The sequence below is a fragment of the Macrosteles quadrilineatus genome, unplaced genomic scaffold (assembly GCF_028750875.1).
Source record: "Macrosteles quadrilineatus isolate MER2022 unplaced genomic scaffold, UCM_ALF_1.0 Scaffold_6__1_contigs__length_79288215, whole genome shotgun sequence".
Classification (NCBI taxonomy): domain Eukaryota; kingdom Metazoa; phylum Arthropoda; class Insecta; order Hemiptera; family Cicadellidae; genus Macrosteles; species Macrosteles quadrilineatus.
This window is the reverse complement of record NW_026542599.1, coordinates 55,552,858-55,578,082: the sequence shown is the minus strand read 5'-3', so window position 1 is coordinate 55,578,082 and position 25,225 is coordinate 55,552,858. Positions and strand designations below refer to the sequence as shown.

Genomic DNA, 25,225 nt, shown 5'->3' with positions numbered 1-25,225 from the left:
GAGAATCATGATCTGATAATGTGTTTAAAAATGAACGACATGAAACTATTTGAGTGTTAAAATTGGTAACAACATTTTCAAGGAGGGTTTCACTGGTGTCAGTGATTCTAGTGGCATGACTAACTAATTCACGTAAATTGAAAGATAAAAATATATTTCTTAGGTTCTCAACACTTGGATTAACAGAATTATGAAAATTAATATTCCAATCTCCACACAGTACAATTGACATGTTGTTTTTCAATAAATGATGAATTAACTTTTCAAATGAGTTAATGCATTCTTGTTCATCATTGTGTGGAGGCCTGTACAAACAAACAATAAAAAAAATCAAGTCTTCATTAATAACGATACTTTTTACAATTTTAATATTTACAACGCAAAATTCGAAGGATTGGCTTTACATAGCTTCTGAACCATGTTATTTCTATAATTTGACACTAATCGAACTATGGTTGTTATAGTAGATACAAACACCACCACCCAAACCTGAACCTCGACAAAATTTCGAGACTCAAGTAAAATTAGGAACAATAAGAGGCTCGTCCTCATGCAGCCAGTGTTCCGAGAGACACAGTATGTCTGGAGGCTGGCTCCAGGAGGAGCAAAGCTCATCTATTTTGTGTCGTGCACTCCTTATGTTGAGATGGCAAATAGAAAAATCAGTTGACGTTAATTTGTTAGGTTCAAGTCTGAGTCGAGTTCCCTTTCTAAAAAAAACATTTTCTAACGGAGATTTTACAATTGCTGGTAATGGTGGGAAGTCTTCATTGGAATAAACATTGGGCTCAACATGAGAAAGGTTAGGCGTTGGGCAAACTGAGGGTATAAGGGCAGATGGATTACAGGGAGTTGACATCATGTTTGGTGATTGGATGGGGCAGGGTTCGATGGCAGATACATCAAGAGCGCTGGAGATCACCTGACGTCGCTCTGGAACACTCGAGACAGTAGTGGGCGGACACTCTCCTCCAGTGTGTTGTCGAATGGGGACGTTGGAACGACCATGTCTGCTTGGCTTCACATTTGCAGTCTGCCTGATGATGTTAATGAAGTGGTCTGCCAGTAGTCTTTATTGTAGTGCAGACCATGCTTGGTGAAACGGGACCTTGCCAGGATGTGGTTGAACTTCGGTAGTTCAAATTTAGTTCACCCCTGTAGTTCTTTATCTTGTTCGAAGTAGAGTTGTTTAAATAAAATATATTATTGTTGAGTGCCGGGTAGTCATAACGGTATGGAATACTGTTAACCAAGATGTTAATTTTCTGTTTTAATGCGAGAAGAGAACTGATTCCCTGTGCAACCGTTAGCTGCGCTGGTTCCTTGTAATTAGAGTAATTTGATCCGGCTAGGAGGATGAAAAAATCTTCTTCTGGAAAGTCACTTAGCATACCGCATCCATTCCGAACAACATGCTTAAGCTTAGCTTCAGGTTTAGAATAAACAAATACTTCAAACTCGTCCTCCAGTTCCTTCAGATAGCTGCTAAAGTCCCGTCCCTGACGTCAGCCAGTAATGTGGTTCTTCTCTTCCTTGAAATTTTCTTCGAAGGTTTTACAGAAATTGACTTTTCATTCTTCAGTTGAGTTTCTGACTGGTCAAGTGGATGCTTAAACAAGTAGCCGGTATCCCTGGTTAGGATTGAGGGGCAACCCTCTTTCCGAAGGGCCTGCTTCGGCAGCCGGTGAGCTTGATGGCCTTAAGTCATCCGCCCATGATGTGCCAAAGGTTGGTGCGTAAGCTTCGGCCTACATCATGGGGCCCGGGTATGTCCTCAAGGATAGGTACCGGGTATGCAGTCAGGGGGTTTCGGCTCTCATGACAAAATTGAAATTGAATTGAAATTGAAATTGAAATTGAATTGAATTGAATTGGTCAAGTGATGCTCCTCTGTGGATTTGAGCTTGAACCACGATTTCATTACCACCACACTGCGGGGAAAGCTCCTTGTTCAGAACGGCAAATCTGTTGTCAATTTTTACACTAAATGACTGATCGTCATTAATCCTCGTTTTAAATTTATGTTTGGGAGTTATAAACTCCGTTGCCTTTGTTGGATTTGAAGGTTTAGCTTTAATGCTGACATTTTCTACCAGAGAATTATTTTCAAATCGTAAGATGTTGATGATTGCATTTTTATCCTTTACTAGCTGGCCCGACAGACGTCGTCCTGTCCTAATGTGGTTTTATGTCAAATGCTCGTTAATTTTCAAGATAAGCTCGTTCGCATGGCTCAATCACATCCTGGTTGAAGTTCGTTCGCTACGCTCATTCGCCTGTTAGGTTTGAGCTCGTTCGCTGCACTCACTTGCCTTCAGGTTAGCTCGGTCGCTACGCTAACTCGCCTCCAGGTTCAAGTTCGGTCGCTACGCTCACTCACCTTTTGGTTGCAAATTAGCTGTTATCATAAACTTAAAAAATAATAGTGCTGCACCCTGTTGGTAAACCTATTAACCTTTTAATGCTATTGAACATCACATAATCAAATGGTTTAGTTGAACCAAGCTGTTAAGATTCTTAAATTCCATTTAAATATGAGTACTCATAAGATTAACATGGGAAACTCCAGAGCCAAAGGGGCGGAGCCCTTTTGACGGATCTGCACCAAACTTCACACAAACCATCCTTGAATAATGCTCAATAATGCCTTAAAGTTTCATTAGAATCTGTCGAGCGGTTTCGGAGTCCATAAAGGACAAACAAACAAACAAACATACATTGGATTTAATTATATACTAGCTGGCCCGACAGACGTAGTCCTGTCCTATTGTGGTTTTATGTCACATGCTCGTACATTTTCAAGATGAGCTCGTTCGCATGGCTTAATCTCGTCCTGGTTGAAGTTCGTTCGCTACGCTCACTCACCTTTAGGTTGGAGCTCGTTCGCTGCGCTCACTTGCCTACAGGTTAGCTCGTTCGCTACGCTAACTCACCTCCAGGTTCAAGTTCGGTCGCTACGCTCACTCACCTTTTGGTTGCAAATTAGCTGTTCTCATAAATTAAAAAAATATAGTGCTGCACCCTGTTGGTAAACCTATTAACTTTTTAATGCTATTGGACATCACAGAATCAGATAGTTTAGTTGAACCAGCTGTTAAGATTCTTTAATTCCATTTAAATATGAGTACTCATAAGATTAACATGGGAAACTCAAGAGCCACAGGGGCGGAGCCCTTTTGACGGATCTGCACCAAACTTCACACAAACCATCCTTGAATAATGCTTAATAATGCCTGAAAGTTTCATTAGAATCTGTCGAGCGGTTTCGGAGTCCATAAAGGACAAACAAACAAACAAACATACATTGGATTTAATTATATACTAGCTGGCCCGACAGACGTAGTCCTGTCCTATTGTGGTTTTATGTCACATGCTCGTACATTTTCAAGATGAGCTCGTTCGCATGGCTTAATCTCGTCCTGGTTGAAGTTCGTTCGCTACGCTCACTCACCTTTAGGTTGGAGCTCGTTCGCTGCGCTCACTTGCCTACAGGTTAGCTCGTTCGCTACGCTAACTCACCTCCAGGTTCAAGTTCGGTCGCTACGCTCACTCACCTTTTGGTTGCAAATTAGCTGTTCTCATAAATTAAAAAAATATAGTGCTGCACCCTGTTGGTAAACCTATTAACTTTTTAATGCTATTGGACATCACAGAATCAGATAGTTTAGTTGAACCAGCTGTTAAGATTCTTTAATTCCATTTAAATATGAGTACTCATAAGATTAACATGGGAAACTCAAGAGCCACAGGGGCGGAGCCCTTTTGACGGATCTGCACCAAACTTCACACAAACCATCCTTGAATAATGCTTAATAATGCCTGAAAGTTTCATTAGAATCTGTCGAGCGGTTTCGGAGTCCATAAAGGACAAACATACAAACAAACATACATTGGATTTTATATATTGCGAGTCCCATGCCTCACTTTAAGTTTAAGTTTCCTAAAATGTTAACTTAAGGAGATACGCGGAAACATCAATCGCGAAGGTAGGAATCGAACGGATATCTTGATGTGCGTTCCGACTCTTCTTCCCCCCTTCCTGCGACGCGACGCGATCTTGAGGATCGGCGCATTTGCTTGTTTCGCGACCCTTCCAGCGACGCGGTAGAATGAGCTGGTGCCCCCCCGGCGCCTCCACCATGCGAGTCCCATGCCTCACTTTAAGTTTAAGTTTCCTAAAATGTTACACTCGCTTAGCTTAGTCAAGAGGTGTTAGGTTAATGAGACATAAGACTGCTTAAGGGTGTTACTCAACGTGTAATGAACAAAAACATAAATTTAGAAAAAACTACAAAAGTAACAAAGTGTTACAACAGCAAAAGAAAACTTAGAAAAGGCAAAAATCAACAATAATAAGATAAATAAATTTACAACGTTAAATTTACAAGAAAAGAAAATCAATTGAAAATGTAAAAGAATTAGTTACTGACAAATTACATGACTTGTATGTTTGACAAAACTTTAGTTATATATTTTATTCTTTTTACATACTGTTAATTGTCCCAGAAGCACACGCACCGATACACGCACTCCCAAACTCCCGATCTTCTTTCTCCGGTGGCCCGTAGTGATCTTCCTCGATGTTTTCCTTCAGATCCTCCAGCTCCAAGAGTCGTCACCCCTCCATCTTCTTCATTTGCCCTTCTCATTGGCTGATTACCGGTAGGGTGTGTGGCTTATAGGTTAACGGTGTTTCTTGGAAGTCAGCCCTACCGGTCATCGCCTAGCTCACATCAGCTGGGAAAGGAATTTGTAAATCGATGCTCATGCTACTGTTCAACTCTGTTCACACCAACTGGTCGACTAAGTGTAATGTGAACAGAGTGTCTGCATAGATGAGCACCGTGGGTACGGGGTTAATCCCCTTTCTTACAATATATAGATAGATATATTGATAGATTTCATCCCTCAGATGCCGCTTAATTTCTTCCAATTTCTCAATCCGGAGCTGAAGAGTTTTTATTTCATCCTCGGTTTTTTCTCCATAACTTAAAGATGCCTTGAAGCTTTCCTGTCCTTTATTCTTCTCTGTCTCAACAGTTCTGATTAAGATTTATTTTCGTCAGACAGTTCAGACAAATTTTTTGTCAAGTCAATATTAACCGCCTTTGAAGCGTCAAGTTGGTTTTAAATCTCAGTTATTACATGGATCAAATCGACTATAGCATCACTTCTGTACTTTTCAAGCTTTTTTGATATTGAAGCAAGTATTCCACGAATATTAACTGCAAAATCAATAGTGTCTTTATTCACCAGTTCGCCGCGAAGATTTCCGAGTTCCTTTTGAACTTCACGCATAAAATTTCCACGTCCGCGTCGAGACATTGGTCCGGTCATAATTAACAGCCTCTTCTATTTATGTGCGCAGGCTAGCAGAACAGTAACGTAATGTGGTAATAGACTATTGAAAAAATGAAGGCAAAACAAACCCGCAGTACGTTGTTCCGTCAACTTCCTAGTGTCTCCGCTAGATAGGGTATATACTTCTTGGAGATGACAACTCCCACGCGATTTCCCGGAGAGATTCCCTCGATCCCTATGTCAGTTGCAACCCTGGCACCGTAGTGCGCATGCGCGTACTTTGTAGTACGAGATCAAAACTTCCCTCTGGTAAAGCGTGGTCTGTGAACTAACCTAGCTCAATTAATTGTGATCAAAGACACAAAGTCACCTTTAATAAAAAAAAAACTACTTGAATTTTAAAACCAATGGATTGCTGCCAAAGTTCTATTTAAGAGCACTTCCTCAAATAACTTACTTGCTAAAAATCTGATGAATAACCACGAAATCACTTTAAAAACCCAAGCACTATACGTTTATGACCATATCCATGCCTCTCAGGCTTACCAACCCCCTTTAGGCTTACCCTTAATATAAAACCTCATCCAATAATGTAAAAATTTTCTATATTCAGATTTCCAATTTTAGAACAATCAAACTAACTTTACTTTTATATCCTATCTTCGTCATCAAATTAATCATTGTGACTCGAACTGGTGGCCTGGTATATTTTGTACTAATAATTCACACACTGGAAAGCATGTAAATTATTGAATAACTGAAATTAAAATCCTTTACTTTCGAATAAACATAGAATGTTAAATGTAAACAATGACAACAAACATCTGTCCTGGATATTATTTCTAATGACATTCATTGTAATAGATGCTGTCAATACAGACTCAGGAATATGATATAATCATGATAAAAATTATAATTTTAGTATTATAACAGTAATAAACAGTATCAGCATTCTGACACATACTTTCTCCCATAAGCTCATCAACAACCTTTATCATGGGTAAGCGGTAAGAGTAAAAATGATATTATATAGTTAAAATTCACAAAAGTTGCTATAACTTTTGAAACGTAATTGTTACAGCAATGGGGTGTTGTACTATTTTTTGTTATTTGATGGTTTTTTTATGGGAAAATAACATTAGTTACAATAACTTTTGTACCGTATTTTTACGGAAATGGGATTTTTAGGTACCATTTTGTTCTGAATTTAAAGAACTATAACATTCTAAATTTATAAGGAAATCGTTGGGGGGATTTTCGAGAAAATCCTAATTTTCCGTTATTTTATGGGGTTTTATGGGAAAATCCCTATTAAAAATCAAAATAAAAAAAAATTTAAAAAACTTTCAAAGTTTTAAGGACCATAACATATTTAGTTAAATCAAAACAGAATTTTTTTCTAAAATCCTATTTTTCGTTATTTTATGGGGTTTTTATAGGAAAATAACATAATTTACAATAACTTTTGAACCATAATTTTTACACAATTGGCAGTTGCACCATTTTATTCAGAATTTAAAGGGCTACAACATACAAAATTTTTATCAAAATCGTTCCGGCCAATTATGAGAAAATCCGGTTTTCCCTACCTTATTTTATGGTTTTTTATGGACAAATCAACATTAAAAATAAAAATTAAAAAAAAGCACCTGGAGATACCAAAGATTTGAACCTACACACCAAATTTCATCAAAATCGGACCGGTGTAGTCTCTAGCTCTTTACACACCCACACACACACACACACACACCACAGTGGAGTCCCGATAATCCAAACTTCGGTAATCCGAAAGTCCGCTTAATCCGAAACCAAAAAATATTATTTTTTTTTATTTTTTTTATTATTTTTTTGAAAATTTTTTAAAATTTCTTAAAGTTTTTTGAAATTTTTTTGGAAATTTGTTTGAATTTTTTTAAATTTAACTTTTGACACAGTTAGCTGTACCTCGTCAAAGTATTCTGTAGCGGCTGGGCGAGATAGACTTTTTTTGTAGAGTATTTTAGTAAATATTTCACCATTTTTGTTATTACTGTAACATTTTACATTTTCGTCCGCCAAATCACAAATGGATTTTATTAAGTGATAATGCTGCAGCCAATAGGTCTAGCCTTAAGTAATGTGAAAGTCAATCCCGGGCTCGTGCCTGCGTCCGAAAAAAAGTAGTAAGAAATATGACGAAAACAAATTTCAAAAAATAAAAAAATTCCAAAAAATAAAAAAAATAAAAAAAACGTTTAATCCGAAATATTCGGCCTGGTCCCAACCATTTCGGACTAACGGGACTCTACTGCACTTCGAAAACCACTTTTTTGGGTTCAGGGGGACCCAAAACAGATATATCCACTCAAAACTCAAACTCGAAAATTTTGATGTAAAACAATACTTTCTCCTTATACAGGGGGAGAAAGTAAAAATTTACAATTTTTGTCTGTAATCTGGCAACTTGCTGATCAGCTGGGATCCTTGCAGCCTAATGGGACTAAGTCTCGATTGAGTATATCTGATCAAGTACTACAGCCAGTATGTTTCTATGAAGATTCTTTGATATAAAACTAGATAATAATAACAGAAAAATAAAATATTCGTTTATTTTTAGTGTGTACCGTATAAAATCAGATTTTAAAGTTGGGAGTTGTGAATGGAATACGCTGTAGGGGCCATCAGTTATAGTAAAATAGAACTAAGTAGTCGTTGTAAAGATGTTGCTAGGCAACCCATACAGCCAATAGCAATGTTGGATTGATGTATTTTTTGATTTATCGTCAACATGTCTACCAAAGAAAATCCGAAGCCTGTGAGTCCCGTTGGTCGACAATGGGTTGATTTGACAAAACAAGACATCTTGTTTGAATGAACACTGGATGACTAGCTAAAATTCTCAATCTGTTAGTGTGATTGGAGACAGAACCATGGCACATGTTTTACTAGAACTGAGAAGAAGAATGGGTTGTTGTTATATGTAAATGACAACCTTAGCTATAAGAATCTTGGCCTTGACCAATTCTATGTGGAACTAGTCTTTCAAGTTACTGGTGTCAATATATCATCAATTCACCTTGATTCTGGCTGTCCATCACTCACAACCTTCGCATACTAGTCAATACTTAGATCTTTTGGGAAAATGTCTAGCTTGTGTCAGTAACCACAAATGTCAGTGATAATTTAAGGTGATTTTAAGGTATACTTAAATTCTTTTGTGCCTGAGATCTTACTTTTACTACAATTACAACTACATCTTTGACTATCAATACAACTAGACATTCCATCACCATGTTAAATTTGTAGCCAGACTTTTGATCAAAATCGTCGTAGTTGATGTGAGCCACCTACAGATTATTTAATGTATCGAATGTACCTTAAATCAGTCTTATTTCCTCCTTTTACAAAATAAGCAAGTTATGATAAAAACTTACTTGTGTTGAAAGGGCAGGAGTTTGAATCTCCCTGGAACAATAAACATAATTATAAAATTGATTACCGTCATATAAAAAATAATTTGACACTAAACAAATCCATTAAATTCCTTAAAGTTTTAATTATAATTGTGACTCTATATTAAGTAGCTATAACATTTTCAATTCTTAGAAGAGAACCGACGTTACCAGCCTTACATATCAGTTTACCGAAATAATAATGCTATAAAAATCTCATAATTAAGCAGATCTCATTAAGATCGGGTTTTATGCAAAGTTTGTTATTGCACCACGCAATAACAGTTGAACATATAAGCATAGATTAAACTCCTTTTATCTATGATATAACACACAAACTTGCCGAGGTTATGTCCACAAACGGAGGGAATGTTATTTAATAAACAAATTTAATTTTGATTGTTTCATTACAATTTTACAAAACCTTTTTAGTTTTAAAATTAGGCTTAAGGGTTACGATGATGGTTACGAAATAGCAACGTCGATGTAAACAAATAACCATAGCATGTGTTTAAAAACAAACCAATATACGATCTAAATACGGTACAGAAAAAACACTCAGGTGACCATTGGTCAAAGAATACACAGCAAGAAAATATTACAGGGCATTTGCAAACCCCAACGGGTCAAACAGGTACTATGTCTTACTAATTTCTTTATCCATACTATTACATAAAAATGTAATTATTGTGCGCTAGTATGACTATATTAGACGCACAAACTACTGAACCGACTGGGCTTAAATTTTACAAAAATATAGATACCATACCAAGAAAGGTAATAGGACTATTCATACTTCGATACTGACCGCGAGCTTTGCCCCTTTGGCTTTATAATTTCTGAGGTAAGGATTTTAAAAGTAACTAGCTGTGTGCCCGTTCCACGCACGGGGATATTATAGTAGTCAGTTGAAACCTTATTGTATAAAGTACAGCAGTTGGTTTGCATATTTTCAGATGTGCTGGCAAAACTATTATATATAAACCTAATACAATGACATATAAAGGAAAAGCAAAACTTATTCAGTAAGACATCAGTTAAATTGAATACTACTCTAATAAATAAGGTGCAACACTAACGATAACTAATTTGTAAATAGTGATGTGTTGGTACGTAAAAATTATTCTTTTTGATACCACCGGTTCTAAGGAAAAAACAGTACCAAAAACCAACGTTTACAGTTAAGAACTACATAGTACATCCGACCAATTAAATGCGTTTATCCAGTTCCGAGGCTATTGATCTCTCTTGGTTTTGGATTTTCTGACAAAAAGTTATCGAAAATCAAAGTTATTTCCCATTACATTATTTGTAAACAACTTTTAATGTAAACATTTTGGTGACAGTTTGCAAAACAATCTCATCCAAACAGCTTTTTGTTATTTAAAAGATTGCGTATTCTCTAAACTATGTTTCGTATATGTAGTTAACATAAGAAGGAAATGTGAAAAAATCACACAATGTTGTGTTTTTTAATGTTTTTAATTTGATTTCCTAAGTAGGTAGGACATGTATTGTAGGGAAAAGTACCGGTATCAAAGATCGTCGTCGAATTGGTTGTTATGAATAATTGGGTTGGCCTACGTACCCAAGATACAGTCAATGGGCTTATTGGCTGTATGGTCCAGCGATTGCAGCACATAGCGGTGAGCAGAAACCGAAAGTGACACATTGGAAAAGCGAGTTTAGCATCATCCGTAAACCGGCAAACCTCTGCTACAATCACCCACTGCAGTTATGGTTTTTCACTTTACACTTCACACAACCGCCATTGAAACTCCGTCAATGAGTGGAAACCTTGTTAGTAAGCTATTGGCGACGATGATTTTATAAATGTAAGTTCCTAGCCCTATACAAAACTGATTCAAGGTCTTTTTCCCGGTGATCAAAACTTCAGAACAATTTTATACACAAAAAATCTCTAATTTCATTTACGGTTACAATACACATTATAGAACTTTCGATTAATTAAACCTTTATGTAAGGAAAATCGAGTTTAATCTCACTTGGTTTGGATTTTGCTTTCAAAATGTTGTTGGAAATGTTTGCGGTATTTGTAAACAACATTTAATGGAAACATATCAGTGACAGCTAGAAAAAATAATCTTGATCCGAACAGCTGTTCGTTATTTCATAGATCTATCTATAATTTTATTTATATGGATTAAAAGAACAAGGGAGTTAAAAGCGGTTTGCCGATTAACGTTTTTTGCAACTTTGCGCCCCCACCCCTAAGTTGTTGACCACCCTTGGAGGCGACGACATGGGTTTTTACACTAACCTAGGCCCCCATTACCAGAATCAAAAGTCAAAATATCTGACTCTTTTCATGCGTACTCAACTGCACCTAGCGCATGTACTATTTAAGCATGTACTAATTTTCCTAACCTAGCTTTTGTTTGTAAAAGAACGTTACTGTTAGAAGATGAGTGAAATGGATAATGAAAAATATTGTACGTTAACCCCCTGTAGGCCGATATTGTCGGGTCAGGTAAAATCTTGTACGTTACACGTTACGCAAGAGCGTGTTTACATCACTTAGGTAAGTTATGCAACTCGCTTCCGCTCGTTGCACAACATTCACCTGTGTGGTGTAAAAACGCTCTTTCTACACTTGTAAGGTAAATAGCTATTATTCTAAAACTATGTCAATGATTATAGAAAAACAACATTCAATAGCCGTTCAGGCTCTGCTTTAGATGTTTTGAAGTGTCTTAGTTATGAAAATAATGTTATTGATATATTTTTATGGAAAAAGTATGAACATTATAATGTGTAATTTTTTTTGTAAATTTTGTATGAATTTGGGGCTATTTAAAAACTCGAACCGCTTTACATGTGTTGGATTTACTTAACATAACTTGCAATTCACATTGACTTTTTTCTATGCTTTTAAACTAAAGAATATTATACATAACTAAATTGTACGCCATTAATTTTTGGGATCAAAAATCTGTGGCATCCATATATAAATCACAAAGTACCTATGAACTTTTGAGAAAACTTAAAGTCACGCCCCCATAAACCATAAACGTAAAATGATCGTCATGACGAGAAACCTTGCGCAAAACTATCCATTATTTCATAAATTCCTTTTCTTTGTTAACTATTATTGTTACTGAATTCAAGTTGTATTATTGTTATTCATTGTAAAGCATATATTGATTTGTTTTGTTGTTACTGTTATGTTTTTTTCACTCGTTTTGTTGCTTGCCGCTGACATTTTTGCCATCTTGTTGCCGTTTATCTATTTTGGTTTGTTATTAACGGATTCATTGTTTTCCACTAAACTATTATTGTTTACTTGTACGTTATTGCATAAAATTGTACCAAATATCAAAATGGAGCTGTCCTTTGGAAAGTAAAATAAAAAATAATTTAAATAAAACAAATAATTGCCCTTTAAGGTCGTAATTCCTTTCTAAAGGGAACTTTCCATATACCTAATGTTAAAAATACCTCAGCTGTACTTATTTGTATGTTATTCTTTCAATCTATTACCTTACAAGCTGTTGTACCCGTGCTTTGCAACGGGAAGAGGACACAAAATAGAAACATTTTAATCTTAACATCTGTTGCATAATAGTTGTTACACATCCGCCAACTCTTTTAGAAACAAAATTCAACTTTTATAGCCGTAATAGAAACGTTTAAGTTATGACTTTTAAATCGGGTAAGTAGTGGATACCACCATTTTGGTTTTGATTAATTTTAAATCTTGTGTAGGCTGATATGTGAAAAACTAACCAAATCTTTGAATAACACTTTGACATACATGATTTACCTTCATCTCCCTTAATTACTTATCTTTTAATTTATTATTTACATTTTTAATTTCAATTTTGAAGTTGCAGAAATACTAATAATTAAATTTAAATGATTTTTTTTATTTCACTCTTTTTTATATTAAATAACAAATCCTTCCATCTTTAGTTTCTTCACTCACAATAAATCATTAGCAAAACTAAGTCAGCTGTTATATACTTTAGAAATATTGCTGTGCCTTATCAATACAGTCTTTTGAAATATTAAAGAAACTTTATCCATAGGTGCTATAAAACATTTTAAATAATTTAGCATTAAAGGCAGCAGACAAAACTAATATGATTATCAAAACATCAAACACTAAAAAATGTAATAGCAAATACAGTATATGTTTCATTGCATCTCTGATTCTACTCTACAAAAATATCAACAAACAACTCAATATGCAAACCAGTTCTTTTAATCAGTTCTATCGTCCATTGCCTTTACATTTTCACACTTACCATTAAGTAAACATAGTAACAGATATTTCATTGATTTTTAGAAACAAAAGAACACTGTGTACTGCTTAGTTGTATGAAATTTTCCTTGGTTTAATTTAATCAGTGGTGTGGCAAAACAAATAATAAATGTATCAAATAAAGTAAATGTGAACTGAAAGCTATTTTAAGATAAAATATGAGTATTTTTTATTACTATTTGATAATTAAATATAGTTACACATATACAACAGATTTTAGAAAACAAAAATCAACGACGTACAATTTAGTTATTGGTGATATTCTTTAGTTTAATTTAAGCATAGGTTTAGCAAAAAACAATAACTTAATTTACCTAAACATGCATATAAAAAACAATGTGATGTGCAAGTTATGTTAAGTTAATCCAACGCATGTTAAGCAGTTAGAATTTATTTAAAGTAGCCTACAAATTCATACAAAACATCTATACATTGTAATTTTCATACTGTTTCCATGAAAACATATCAATGACATTATTTTCATAACTTAGACGCTTTAAAAAATCCAAAACAGAGCCGGAGTTGATACAGCAACGGTTATAGAATCTGTTTTTTATAATCATTGACATAGTTTTAGAATAAATAACCCATGATAAAAGGTTAGATTAAAATAATCCTACTTAATAGTTATGGAAAATATTATATTTCATTTCTTTGTATCAGCTGTCTGAAATTGTGAAATATTCAGTTTAGCAGTTCTTCTTGTTTACATTCACATGTCAAACAAATGTAAACAAACATTGTTAGTGTTTTCATCGGAGCCACCGAGACCAATCAATATTTACTTTTAAAATGTTCACCTCAGAACTTTTAAAGCCAAAGGGGCAAAGCCTACTGTCAGTATCGAAATGTGAATAGTCCTATAATGGTCCTTGGTATGGTAGCTATATTTTTGTAAAATTTAAGCCCAGTTGGTTCAGCAGTTTTTGCACCTATTAGTAACACACATACAGACAGACGCCATTAGATTTTTATATAATAGTATAGATATAGAAGATTAAAATGTGATTATTTGTTTGTATTACTGTATTCTGTTTTGTTTATTTCAGCTTAACTTAACCAATCGATAGTTTTATTAATGCTTATGAAGTGAAACGGGGTGAAACCCGTGGGTAAACATGCAGTTACATGCAATCGGACAAGTTAAAGTTGTCGGATAAGTTTTTTTTCTCGTTGTTGTTATGTCTTGGTTGCTATTTGTTAAATATTGTTGTTATGTTTTTGCACTTCATATTTTACCTGTTGTTGTTATCCATGCGCCATATTATTTGCTGGTTATGTCTTTTGCATCTTATGCCGGTTTTTCACTCTCATTATTTTTATTGCGCGTATTTTAGTAGCCTTTACCTAATTTGCTATGTTTATGTATGTCTTACGATTGAAATGATTCAGCCTATGAACCATAGGCCATTTGGCCATTTGGCCATTTGACCATTTGCCATTTGGGGTCTATTTTTGTTTTCTTTTATACTGGTTATGTCTTTTGCATGTCATGTTTGCTTTCTAATTTATTCTTATTATTGCTCATATTTATTACCTAATTATGCCATGTTTATAAAGTGATTAATCCTATTTAATGTATATTCCAATGTAAAATGGTGTTACCGTTGAAAGAATAAATAAATAAATAAGTCATCTATAATCCTCTGGTAACAATCAGTTAGGCTAACAGTCCCAGTTAGTAAACTGGGTTGACTTAACTTAAATGACACCATGCACAAAATAGGCAAATATAATAAATAAATAAATAGTCCGTAGTGAGTAGTAGTGGATAGTTTAGTGAGTAGGGACGCCATTCAAGATTCTTGTCATTCGACATTCGCCTATTAGGTCTGATGATGATTGGAGTGTCCAATCGAAATCGATCACCATGGTAATTCATCTTTTATGTATATTTACAGTCTTGTAAGTATTAGTATAAGAGTAAATATATGTTATAAGAAGTTTCTTTTATTTACTTCCCGCATATTATGTTGTTCGTCGATATTTTTGTAGAGTAGAATCAGAGATGCAATGACACATAAACCGTATTTACTTTTACTGTAATGCGGATAATTCTTGACTTAAACTGCAACAGCACAAACAATCGGTTGCGTTTTATCGGCATGAACTTAAAATTTGTTTTTTTTTTTAATACCATGACTGAGCCGAAGCAATGTCAACAGCTACCGCCTCAATAAACCCCCTACAAGCACGTACCTCCCCAATCAAAGGTGCATTACATTAATAACTGTTTTGAAATTCATAACTTATACAGTATTTTATTAGTAGGCCTACAACCATTGACTCTGTCTATTACATTATTGTAAATGTTTACAGACAATAAAGATTGATTGATTGATCAGTATGGTATTATCGGTGGACATCAAAAATAAATCCTTAGCATTCAAGTTGTAGCTTTCAAATATAAAGTAGAGGTGGTGAAACATGCCATAGGCGACCATTGTTGCATTCAGTTTAGTTTCCGTAACCCTCTGTCCAAGAATAAAGATCCTTATATTGCTAGGACTTATCGACCGATTACTCTTGAAAAAACATATTACTTTATAGTTGCTCTCAACTCAGTTGACTGAAATATTCTACTTGCGGGTAATGCTAATGTTATTTTTAGTAATTTTTTAAGAACATTTATTTTTCTCTTTCAAGAATCTTTTTATAATAAAGTGTCTAGACCGAAGAATACAAAGCATTCACTGGCTCCAGAGTAGAAATCAGAGATTATTGTAATATTGAGAAGATGGTATCAAGCGATAAAGAAGGATTACCAGGTGAGTTTAGTACGATAAAAACAAGAATACAATGCCAATTTTTATTGAGTCATCTCAACATTCTTGTGCTGCCGCTTGGTCTGTCATCAAAAAAGAGGGGGCTCCTGGAAAAGAAAAATCATCTACTAGACTTTCTGATGAGGAGCTGAACGATTTCTTCATTAATTCTGTCTAACAGACTCGGGATGCAATTGGTACCCCTGCAATGACCAACCCCTGCTGTCAACCTCCTAGCCCAGCATCCTAGACCGACATGTTTTTTTAACATTGAACCTGTCTCTTGTGAGAATGTGCTATCTGTTGTACAAACGATTAACGGCTCTAGAAGTAAGGATGTTTTTGATCTCTCCGCAACCTTAATTAAGAATGTGATCTATCATATTGTTGTTCCACTCACCTATTGTATCAATGTTTGTATTAAGGAGGGTGTTTTTCCAGATGTCTTAAAATCAGCCAGAGTAGGCCCTGTCCATAAAAAGGTGAACCATAATGTGCCTGAAAATTTTAGACCTGTATCTATTCTCCCTGTGTTTGGTAAGATGTTTGAAGGTATAATTAAGGATCAAATGTTACCTTATTTTGAAAGTAATGGACTGCTTGTGTCAGCCCAGTATGGTTTCAGATCAGGCCGTTCCACAATCGATGCAGTTGAAGTTCTGACTGGGTTTTTTTAATAGTTTGAGAGTGGAGGCATTGCTGGGGCCACAATGTGTGACCTCAGCAAGGCCTTTGACACCATGGACCACAAGATTTTGCTTGACAAACTCCATTTTTATGGAGTTAGGGGTAAGGGCTTGGACTTACTGAGATCATACTTGGGCGGGCGCAGACAGTTTGTCTCTGTAAATGGTCAGTCCTCTGTTGTCAAATCTCTAACTCATGGCGTCCCATAGGGGTCTGTCCTCGGGCTCTTGCTTTTCAACATAACAATAAATTACCTTTCTTTGCATTTGTAAGAGGGGGTTGTTTGCTATGCAGATGACACTACTCTGATTGGTGTAAATGATAACTTTAATGTCCTGCAGTGTACTATGTCTCAGACTCTCCAAAAGGCGAGGCGTGGTTCCGTGGCGTACCTTGCCTTTTTTCAGAGCATAATTCTTTATGGTTTAAGACTTTGGGGTGGCACTTCAGGAGTCGAGAGGGGTTTGACGCTTCAAAAGGCAGCAGTCAGAATCTTCGCAGGTGCTGATTTTCTAGACCACTGCAAATCTATCTTTATTTCTGAATCCGTTATGACAGTGTACAGCTTATGCTACTGTTACTTATGTTATGTGTGTGTTAGCTTATGTTACTATTACTACTACTTACTACTTTTACTATTTACTATTTATATATTTATATATTTACTACTCTTCTGTATACTAAGCAGGAGACAGGCTCTCTCGAACTCCGAATTGATATCCACCCTCACAATACTAGGAGGAAGGACGACTTGAATGTACCCTATGTTAGATTAAGAAAGGTCCAATCTAGCTATTGTATACAGAGATATAAGTTGTCTAACAAACTCCCTTGTACAGCTCGGTCACTGCCGGAAGCAAAATTCAAAAAGGGGATGGAATCTCTTCTGTTGGCAAATCCGATTTACTCATTCAAAGGTTTTTTTTTTAAATTTCACCTGGCCAAGTAAGTAAGTTTTTTTTAGTCAATGTGTGATGATAAATAAGTTTTGTTTTTGTTTTTCACTTCTCTGCATGGTATGTTGCAGGCTTAGGCAAAGATTTTGATGTATTGACGTTTCCTTGTACATATCGATGCTTTCAAGAAATAAATCATTCTCATTCTCATTCTCACTCATTCTCTCTCATTCTCAAGTTGTGAGACGGTCGTAATAACGTCTCATAATTTTATTTAGAGTTTAAAAAATACAAAAGAGCATATCATCACGACACGAGCGGAGAGAGACGTCATCACTCCCATGTTCAAGGCCGACGCCGCTCACTATCTAGTTGGTCATAGGAGGGAAACATCCCGATCAAAGTTCAAATGCTACAAGTGAATGCATTTCAATGAAAACTCAAAGGAATGGATTGTTTACAATAAACGAAAATCTTTACCTCAATTCTCACAGCTCTGTTGATAACTGAAGTAAGCAAGTAATTGTTTTGGTTATATAAAATATAAAACCAAATACGGTACCTTGAATGATCAATCAACAAAATTTGAATTTAACAAGATATTTTACTTAAATATTCAATATTAATCTTATTGGGGATACGAAATGTTGTGTGGTTTCTTTGTTTACGGTTATATTTTTACTGAATCTGGCCAGAGAGAAGATAATTAACCCGAGTGAATTGCATGGTGCATAATATATTTTTTGTATTTTTCACCATATATTGTAGGCCTATGGGCTGTGGGCCTGTATTTTGAACCTGAGACGTATCCCTGTCATGGTCCGTAGTCAGTCCGGCTACCGACAGAACCACCAACTCACCTAATTCATTCATGTCTTGTTAAAACGCAAATTAAGCACACTCATTAATTTTAATCCATTTTTCATTACTTTCTAAACCAATTATGAATTTTATCATCGTATAGTGGGCCACTGACAGTAGCATTTTTCCTAACTTACTGTAAAAATTTAACACGGTATTCATTGACAAGAGGTAGGCTGGCTCATCCAAAAGTGTATAAAGTATAACATGTTTACATTAATGGCATCATATAAGTGGTTGAAAATACGTGGCTAAAATTATGTATCGTATAGAAAATAATACAAAAGCGTATGTTTATGTGTACAGGGAATCTTTTACGTTGGTCTGGTTCACAATTAACATACGTGTTTCATATACTAAAATGGTTAAGCCTACCTACCTCATACCACTGGTGAGGAGGGTCGACCGTAGGGACGTAGTCAATGAGAAGATTAGTTATAAGTTTTGTTGCAGTTCCGAACATATTGTACCAACACATTTTGTCTTCTGTTTTTGTTCCAATAATTAGGCTGTCAAATTTATTTCCGCTCGTGGTAAGTATCAAGTAGAAATTCTTAATAGTTTCCTTTCTTGAGCAATAATCAGTCCACGTCAGTAAATGATTTCCATTATATTTAACAACAGCTGTATCCCTATGTGTGCCTGTGCAACAACTTAGTGTAACTTCTGGTGTAGAGTCAGTGGTATATATCTCTTCCGTACCACGACATGCTAACTTATCGGGCGAAAGGTTTCCTGACAACAAGACATAGACTTAGTACTTCAGAGGCTATACATTTAGCATTTTTACATTATATTTAATTAGAAAAACCACAAACAATCAAAGATATTGCTAATAAAAACATGAGATTAAGGTTTAAGAGAGGGGGGGGATTATTAATGACAAAAAACAACACAAACCACTGCAGTGTTTGCTCAAAACCGCATACTTTAACATTACTGAGTTGTTATTGTTTCAGTTGTCAATGTCTATGGTTTGTGATACAAATTCGTGATTAAAAAATTAACAAAAAAATTCTAAATTCTAAAACTCATGATATTTTCGTAAATTATAAAATATGTGTTTATGAAATTGTTTTAACTATTAAACTCAATTAACCACAGCCATTGATTAACCAACACAAGGGAGTATGTGGTACTTATTTTAGAGCAGGTGAACAAAAAGTATGAACAAAACAGGTTTTGCCACCGGTTTTCGACGTAAAGTAACACATTCTTTCTTCTCTAAGGGCTTTAGTCCACAGGTCAATTTCCAAAGGACTGCGCCTGTTGTTAACTAATTAAATGAACAACAGCTTATCGATGCAACCGTTCGTTAATTTACTTGAAAGAGTACATTGTGTACGTTATTCTGTATGAGGGTGGTAAAATATTTCTAAAATGTCTTCATAGTACTCTTTATAACTTAAATAATAAGCTAAAACTTAACAGGTAAACCGAATCGAAAAAAATCGAGTTAAATTACTGTTGAACCCACAAACACTATCAAGTAACTAATTTATTTTACTGTTTCTGTTACAACTATGTATTCAAATATTTAAGGAAAATCTTTGCGTCCAAATTTAGAAAGTCGTAGACGAGTTGGAGAACGCTCAAATTAAAATAGAACAACTCGTTTGCAAATAAATTAATTGGAATAGTTAAAACTGTAATTACATTATTTAACTTATTAATGAGACCAGTTAGTTTGTCGTATTCTGAGCCGTGACACGTTCACACGCTCCATCGATGTGACGTTTCAGTGTTTTTCTTATAGTGCAACCGTTGGTTTTTCGCCGGAATTGGTTTGGTTTGTGTCTTGCAGCAAACCTGCAGACCCAAAGTCTATCTATGTCCGTTCTGAAACATGTGTTCGTCATAAGGCCCATGACTTCGGTCCGTACCTGTCAAGGCTTTGTGTTTGAAATTGTTGTTAAAATGTACGAACAAAAATTGACCAAATAGCCTAAATCAATTGAATACATTAAATTACAGACATTAAATTGACATGAATTGTCCACCATCGGGTCGTATTTTCGTTCCTTGTTCAATCTTTTGTCTTCAGTAACATGGATTATAAGTGTGTCAATGACGTCAGATGAGGTTCGGGGTGGAAGGCTAACTTGTTGCTGCATTTGGAGAGGGCGTCCTGTTAGCTTTCCACTACAGGCTACTGCCTCGCATGTATTATTTCATGCTCAGTTTTTTTATCCATTCCGTCTCAATATCTTAACAATAACTTGTTACACTACCGAGTGTATGGTTATAGGGTTCATGTAAATAATAGTGTTTTATGACGAAATTTCGGGTTGAGTGAAATTATGTCTCGAACACAAAACTGATATTGTTAATGTTCGTTTGTGTAATGTTTATTAAATTCTGAGCCAAAAACAATGAATTATCGACTATACCTTCGGGCACCATCAGATATCGTCAAAATTCAATAAATGTCCCTGTTCGGATCGCCATTTGATATGACGAAATTTCGGGTTAAGGGACAAAATTAGATTTTAGAATACGCAATACTCGTCTCACCTGAAATTAGGTCACACCAAAAAATTTTACCAGATAGCCTAGCCTACAATGAGATAGTCCCCTGGACTCTAATGTTTTCATTAATTAATTATTGTTTCGAGTTTATTGACTCAGAATAATAATACAACAATGCTAACAATGTTGAGCTTAACTTTAACTAGTGCTCATCATAGCCACTCAAAAAATATGTGAAGCTAAATTTAGAATTTTGAATCAATTAACGTGAATGAGAATAAACCCAATTAATTGGAAACTTAACTAAAACGTGATTCGGTCGTTATACTTGGTCATCACTAAAGTAAACGTGTCGATAAAATTAGACTCGATCGAACACCGGAGTCGATACGGGGTTTCTTTAATCAAATTTAAGTAGGACGGTTCGGGAACGGAATAAGCACTACGGGTATCGTTCTAGCAACTTAAAAGATTTCCGTAGCTGGTTAAAGAAAATGGTAGTATGCTCGTACGTGAAAAAACGTTCGGGGTGCGCGTGACTACTATAATAAACTCGGTAGCACTCTAACCTGATGCGTTAGGAGTAGGACTATACCAGGAACGGGGGAAATCATTAGCTGACCAGAATTTAGGAGGTTAGACTGTTGGATTGTCTCCAAACAGCAAGCGTACTGACGGTTTGGTTGCGGGCGGACAACACTGATCATGAGGTCTGGTCTTTTGGCACTTTTTTGCAATCGCCCTTGGCGGCGGGGTAGGTAACTAGCGTCCTCCCCTCTACGATGACGTAGGACGGCCTGCCCGTACGATGCCGCTGACAACGCGGGCGCGGCTTACTCCGTAGAAAATGAAAACGTAGAAAACTGTAATATCTTAAAATGAAACTTTAAACATCTGATTTTTACCCCTTGAAGGGTTTTGGGTGGTTACAGTTTGATGTATCAAAATAAAGTTAATCAATTAATTAGGACTACTCACCCTCTATTGTTGCCTTGCAGGTTTTGGTGAGTTGACTATCGACTTTCTGAAACAGGATTACGTTCAGTAAGTACAAGTTTAGCGATGTTAGGCAAACAGTGATAAGATTAGCTACAGCAAAAGTAAAACAATTTTCATCCAAACTGAAGTGCTAACTCATATTATATAAAACTCTGTATTGAAACTTTTTTTGTTTAAAGACAAGTTAATTACTTTAAAGTTTAAACGGGCTAAACATTACAATTTAAACGTTGATAAGTTCGATAGTTTCAAAAAGTTATCAAATAGTGATGAAATCCAACGAAACTGTTACCCGTGCTTTGCAACGGGAAGAGGACGCGGAATAGAAAAAAAATCTATTTACAAAGGATGATTAAAAGAGTGACACATCCGCAAACGGCTTGAGAAACAAAACTAATCAATGCATTATTTTTACTTTGTAACGGTAAAAATTTTACGAGATCAGAAAACGAGCGTTTATACGATTTCAAATGGCCCGCAATGACGAAATTTCAGTCTACCCTTTAACGACCAGGGTGATTAGTTAATCGAGCGGCCACGTACTGCACTAGCGTCGCGACCCCTATAAATACGGTGCAGGACAGGGCTGCTAAGACCTCTTCAGTCCCAGTAAAGAGAGTCCTTCGGACACCTCTCAGGCTTCCCCCTGACACCCTGGCCCTCATCAAAGCTAAACACCGTGCGCGGCACCTCCTACTCTGCGATCCTGCCTCCCCCTACCTTCACGACACCTACACGGCGTTGGTGGAAAGCGTAAAGTTGGCTTTACGCGCCTTTAAGGACGCCAGGGCTCAGAAGGTGTGTGAGAAGGCAGAGTCCGACTTGCACGACAATCCCCGCAATTTTCGTCAAGAACTGCAACAACCCCTACACCCCATCCACTCCCCTCAGAGTCAACGACACCCTGGTTACGGATAGCCAAGGCATGGCTGAGGCTTTCCTCGACCGTCTCTCCTCCATCCACACACTCCCTACACACCCCGACTTTGACGAAGAACACCTCAGAACAGTAGAAACCCTGGTCACCCAGCGCCCTGACACTTTCAACCCCCTAGACGCCATCCCTGCTCTCATCCCGTTCCATGAACTGACCGCTCCAATCACCTACCAAGAGGTTGACCGGAAACGGCACTTCCTCAAAAACACCTCTCCAGGCCCAGATGACATTTCTTACCTTCTCCTCAAGAAGGCTCCCCCAGTCCTCATTACCCTGCTCACCACCCTCTACACCTCAGTTCTCATTTTAGGATACTCCCCCAAAGCGTGGAAGCATGCACACGTCATCCTCTTCCCCAAACCCCACAAAGACCATCACAACCCGTCTAACTACCGACCCATCAGTCTCACGTCAACACTTTCCGAACTTTTCGAGAAAATCCTATCAACCAGGATCCATATCCATCTGAACTCCCTTGGCCTCCTCCCAGACACCCAAGCAGGCTTCCGTCCTAGAGTCAACATGTACGATCAACTCCTGTGGGTTTGGTACATGCCTCCAAACGAACAATACCCTTCACTGCCCAACTATCCTTGCCCTCATAAACGTCCAAAAGGCTTTTGACACTGTCTGGCACGATGGGCTCCGTGTAAAACTCCTGGACCACCAACTCCCCATTCCAGTCATCAGGTGGATATCCCACTTCCTCAACGGCCGAACTGCCCAAGTCAGCCATCGTGGAACCCTCTACTCTCCTTTACCCCTCCATGCCGGGGTCCCACAAGGTTCGGCAATTAGCCCTCTCCTAAACATCCTCTATGTCCGAGACCTCCCGTCTCCAACCCCAACTGGCCCCACCGACACCTCCCGTGGTCTCGCTCAGTTCGCTGACGACACTGCCTTCTGGACCTCTCACTGGCGCCATGACACCCTTATCCGCCTGACTACAACCACCCTCCAAAACTACCTCTCCTACTGTCTCAAATGGCGTATCACCATCAACGCCGCTAAGACCCAACTTTGCTTCTTCAATTTCAACTCCCGTAGGTTTCAAAGAACAAAATCTGAGCCCATTCATTTCAACAACGTCCGTCTGTCCCTCGAAAAATCCTGCACCTACCTCGGAGTCAAGCTTGACTCCAACCTATCCTTTGGTCCTCATCTCCGTGAAGCCAAGAAACGAGCCACTACCCGCCTCCGTGCGCTCCGAGTCCTAAACAACTGCCGCCGCCACTGCTCCACCTCGACGCTCGGGCGTCTGTACTTCTCCGTCATCCGTCCCGTTCTCACCTATGCCCACCCTATTCTCTTAACAGCCCCTAAACGCATTTTCTCCAGCCTGGAGGCTACTGAAAGGCGTGCCTTGGGGATAGCTTCCCACCTCCCCCCCTTGGACCAGAAACCAGGATTCCTACACTGCCCAATCCATTCCACCCCTTGGGGATTTCCTCAAACACCTTAACTTGAAGTACCTTGACCGTGCCCGCATATCCGAGATGCTTCAACAATTTTTCCAGCCCTATTTTACCAATCGCCCAAATCTCAGCATCACCCACCACACCAATCTCCCTGATCAATAGTCCCTAACACGCCCACCCAAACTGTATAGTTGTCACAGCTAGTCTGGGCCATCTGGGTGCGCGACCGTGCTCGGACGGGGGGTGTAGAGGGGAGTGTTTATTGCTCATTTCCAAAAACATCTGGCCCACACGGCTCTCTGGGGTTGTTCAGTGCCTCAGCGCTGTCTTCATGGCTTTGGCGTGCGGGACGGTTAGTACACAAGGGTCCGCGTGCCCAGACTAACTGCGACTACTGTAAACCACGACAGGCATTGCTTGCCGTGACCAACTACCTCATTCCATCCACAGTTGGCAATAGACAGTAGTGTTTAGTTTCACATGTTGTATGTTTTTGTGTGGGATAATAAATTAAGTAAATGGTGTTACCCTGTTAATGATTTTGTATATGGTATATGGTATTGCATTAATAAATATTCAGTGAACCCCCACCCCGGCCCCCCCCCCCCACAACTCATGACAATGCGTAAACCCGCAAAACCCGACCCAACCAAAACCAGTCCACCCTTTCTGAAAACCACAATCCGACCATATAACTATCCTCAATAAAACAAATACCACTCAACCCAACCACAACCGGCAGCGGTGGCAGAATAGCGCTTCGTAGTTACACAATTTTTTGTTTTCGAAAAATTGAATCGAATAAATATTGATATGCATTGTTAAGATTAAATGTATTTACTCATCCGATAAAATATTTGGCAATTATTTAGTATGTATGCATTGAGATATTGACAAATAATATATGTTTAATAGGTATTCATTTGTTTATGTTGTGTTTGTAAATATTTACTTTTGGGTTTTAATAAATAGAGTTAATACAAAACTATGACTTTTAGTCTAACAATCATGGCGCAGTCGATTTTCAACAAAAGTAAAGTTTAAATAGAAGAAGGGAAAGTAAAGTTTAAATATTATGGATTTCAATAAACCAGTTCCACTCAACCTATCGGAGGGAAACATTTCAGACAAATTTAAACAGTTTAAGGAAGAAATCGACATTTACTTTATTGCTAC

The 25,225-nt window shown here is 37.2% G+C and overlaps 1 protein-coding gene across 2 annotated transcripts in view; it reads right to left on the bottom strand.

Moving 5' to 3' along the window:
• The window catches only part of LOC128997245 (uncharacterized), a 168,124-nt gene that overhangs the window by 108,520 nt on the left and 34,379 nt on the right, over positions 1–25,225 (bottom strand). For both annotated transcript variants that reach the window (XM_054422857.1, XM_054422858.1), the window contains exons 12-14: positions 21,674–21,719; positions 18,606–18,961; positions 8,715–8,745 (exon numbers count right to left, since the gene is read on the bottom strand). In XM_054422857.1, coding sequence (XP_054278832.1) covers positions 8,715–8,745; positions 18,606–18,961; positions 21,674–21,719 — 433 coding nt within the window. The remainder of the gene's footprint in view (positions 1–8,714; positions 8,746–18,605; positions 18,962–21,673; positions 21,720–25,225) is intronic.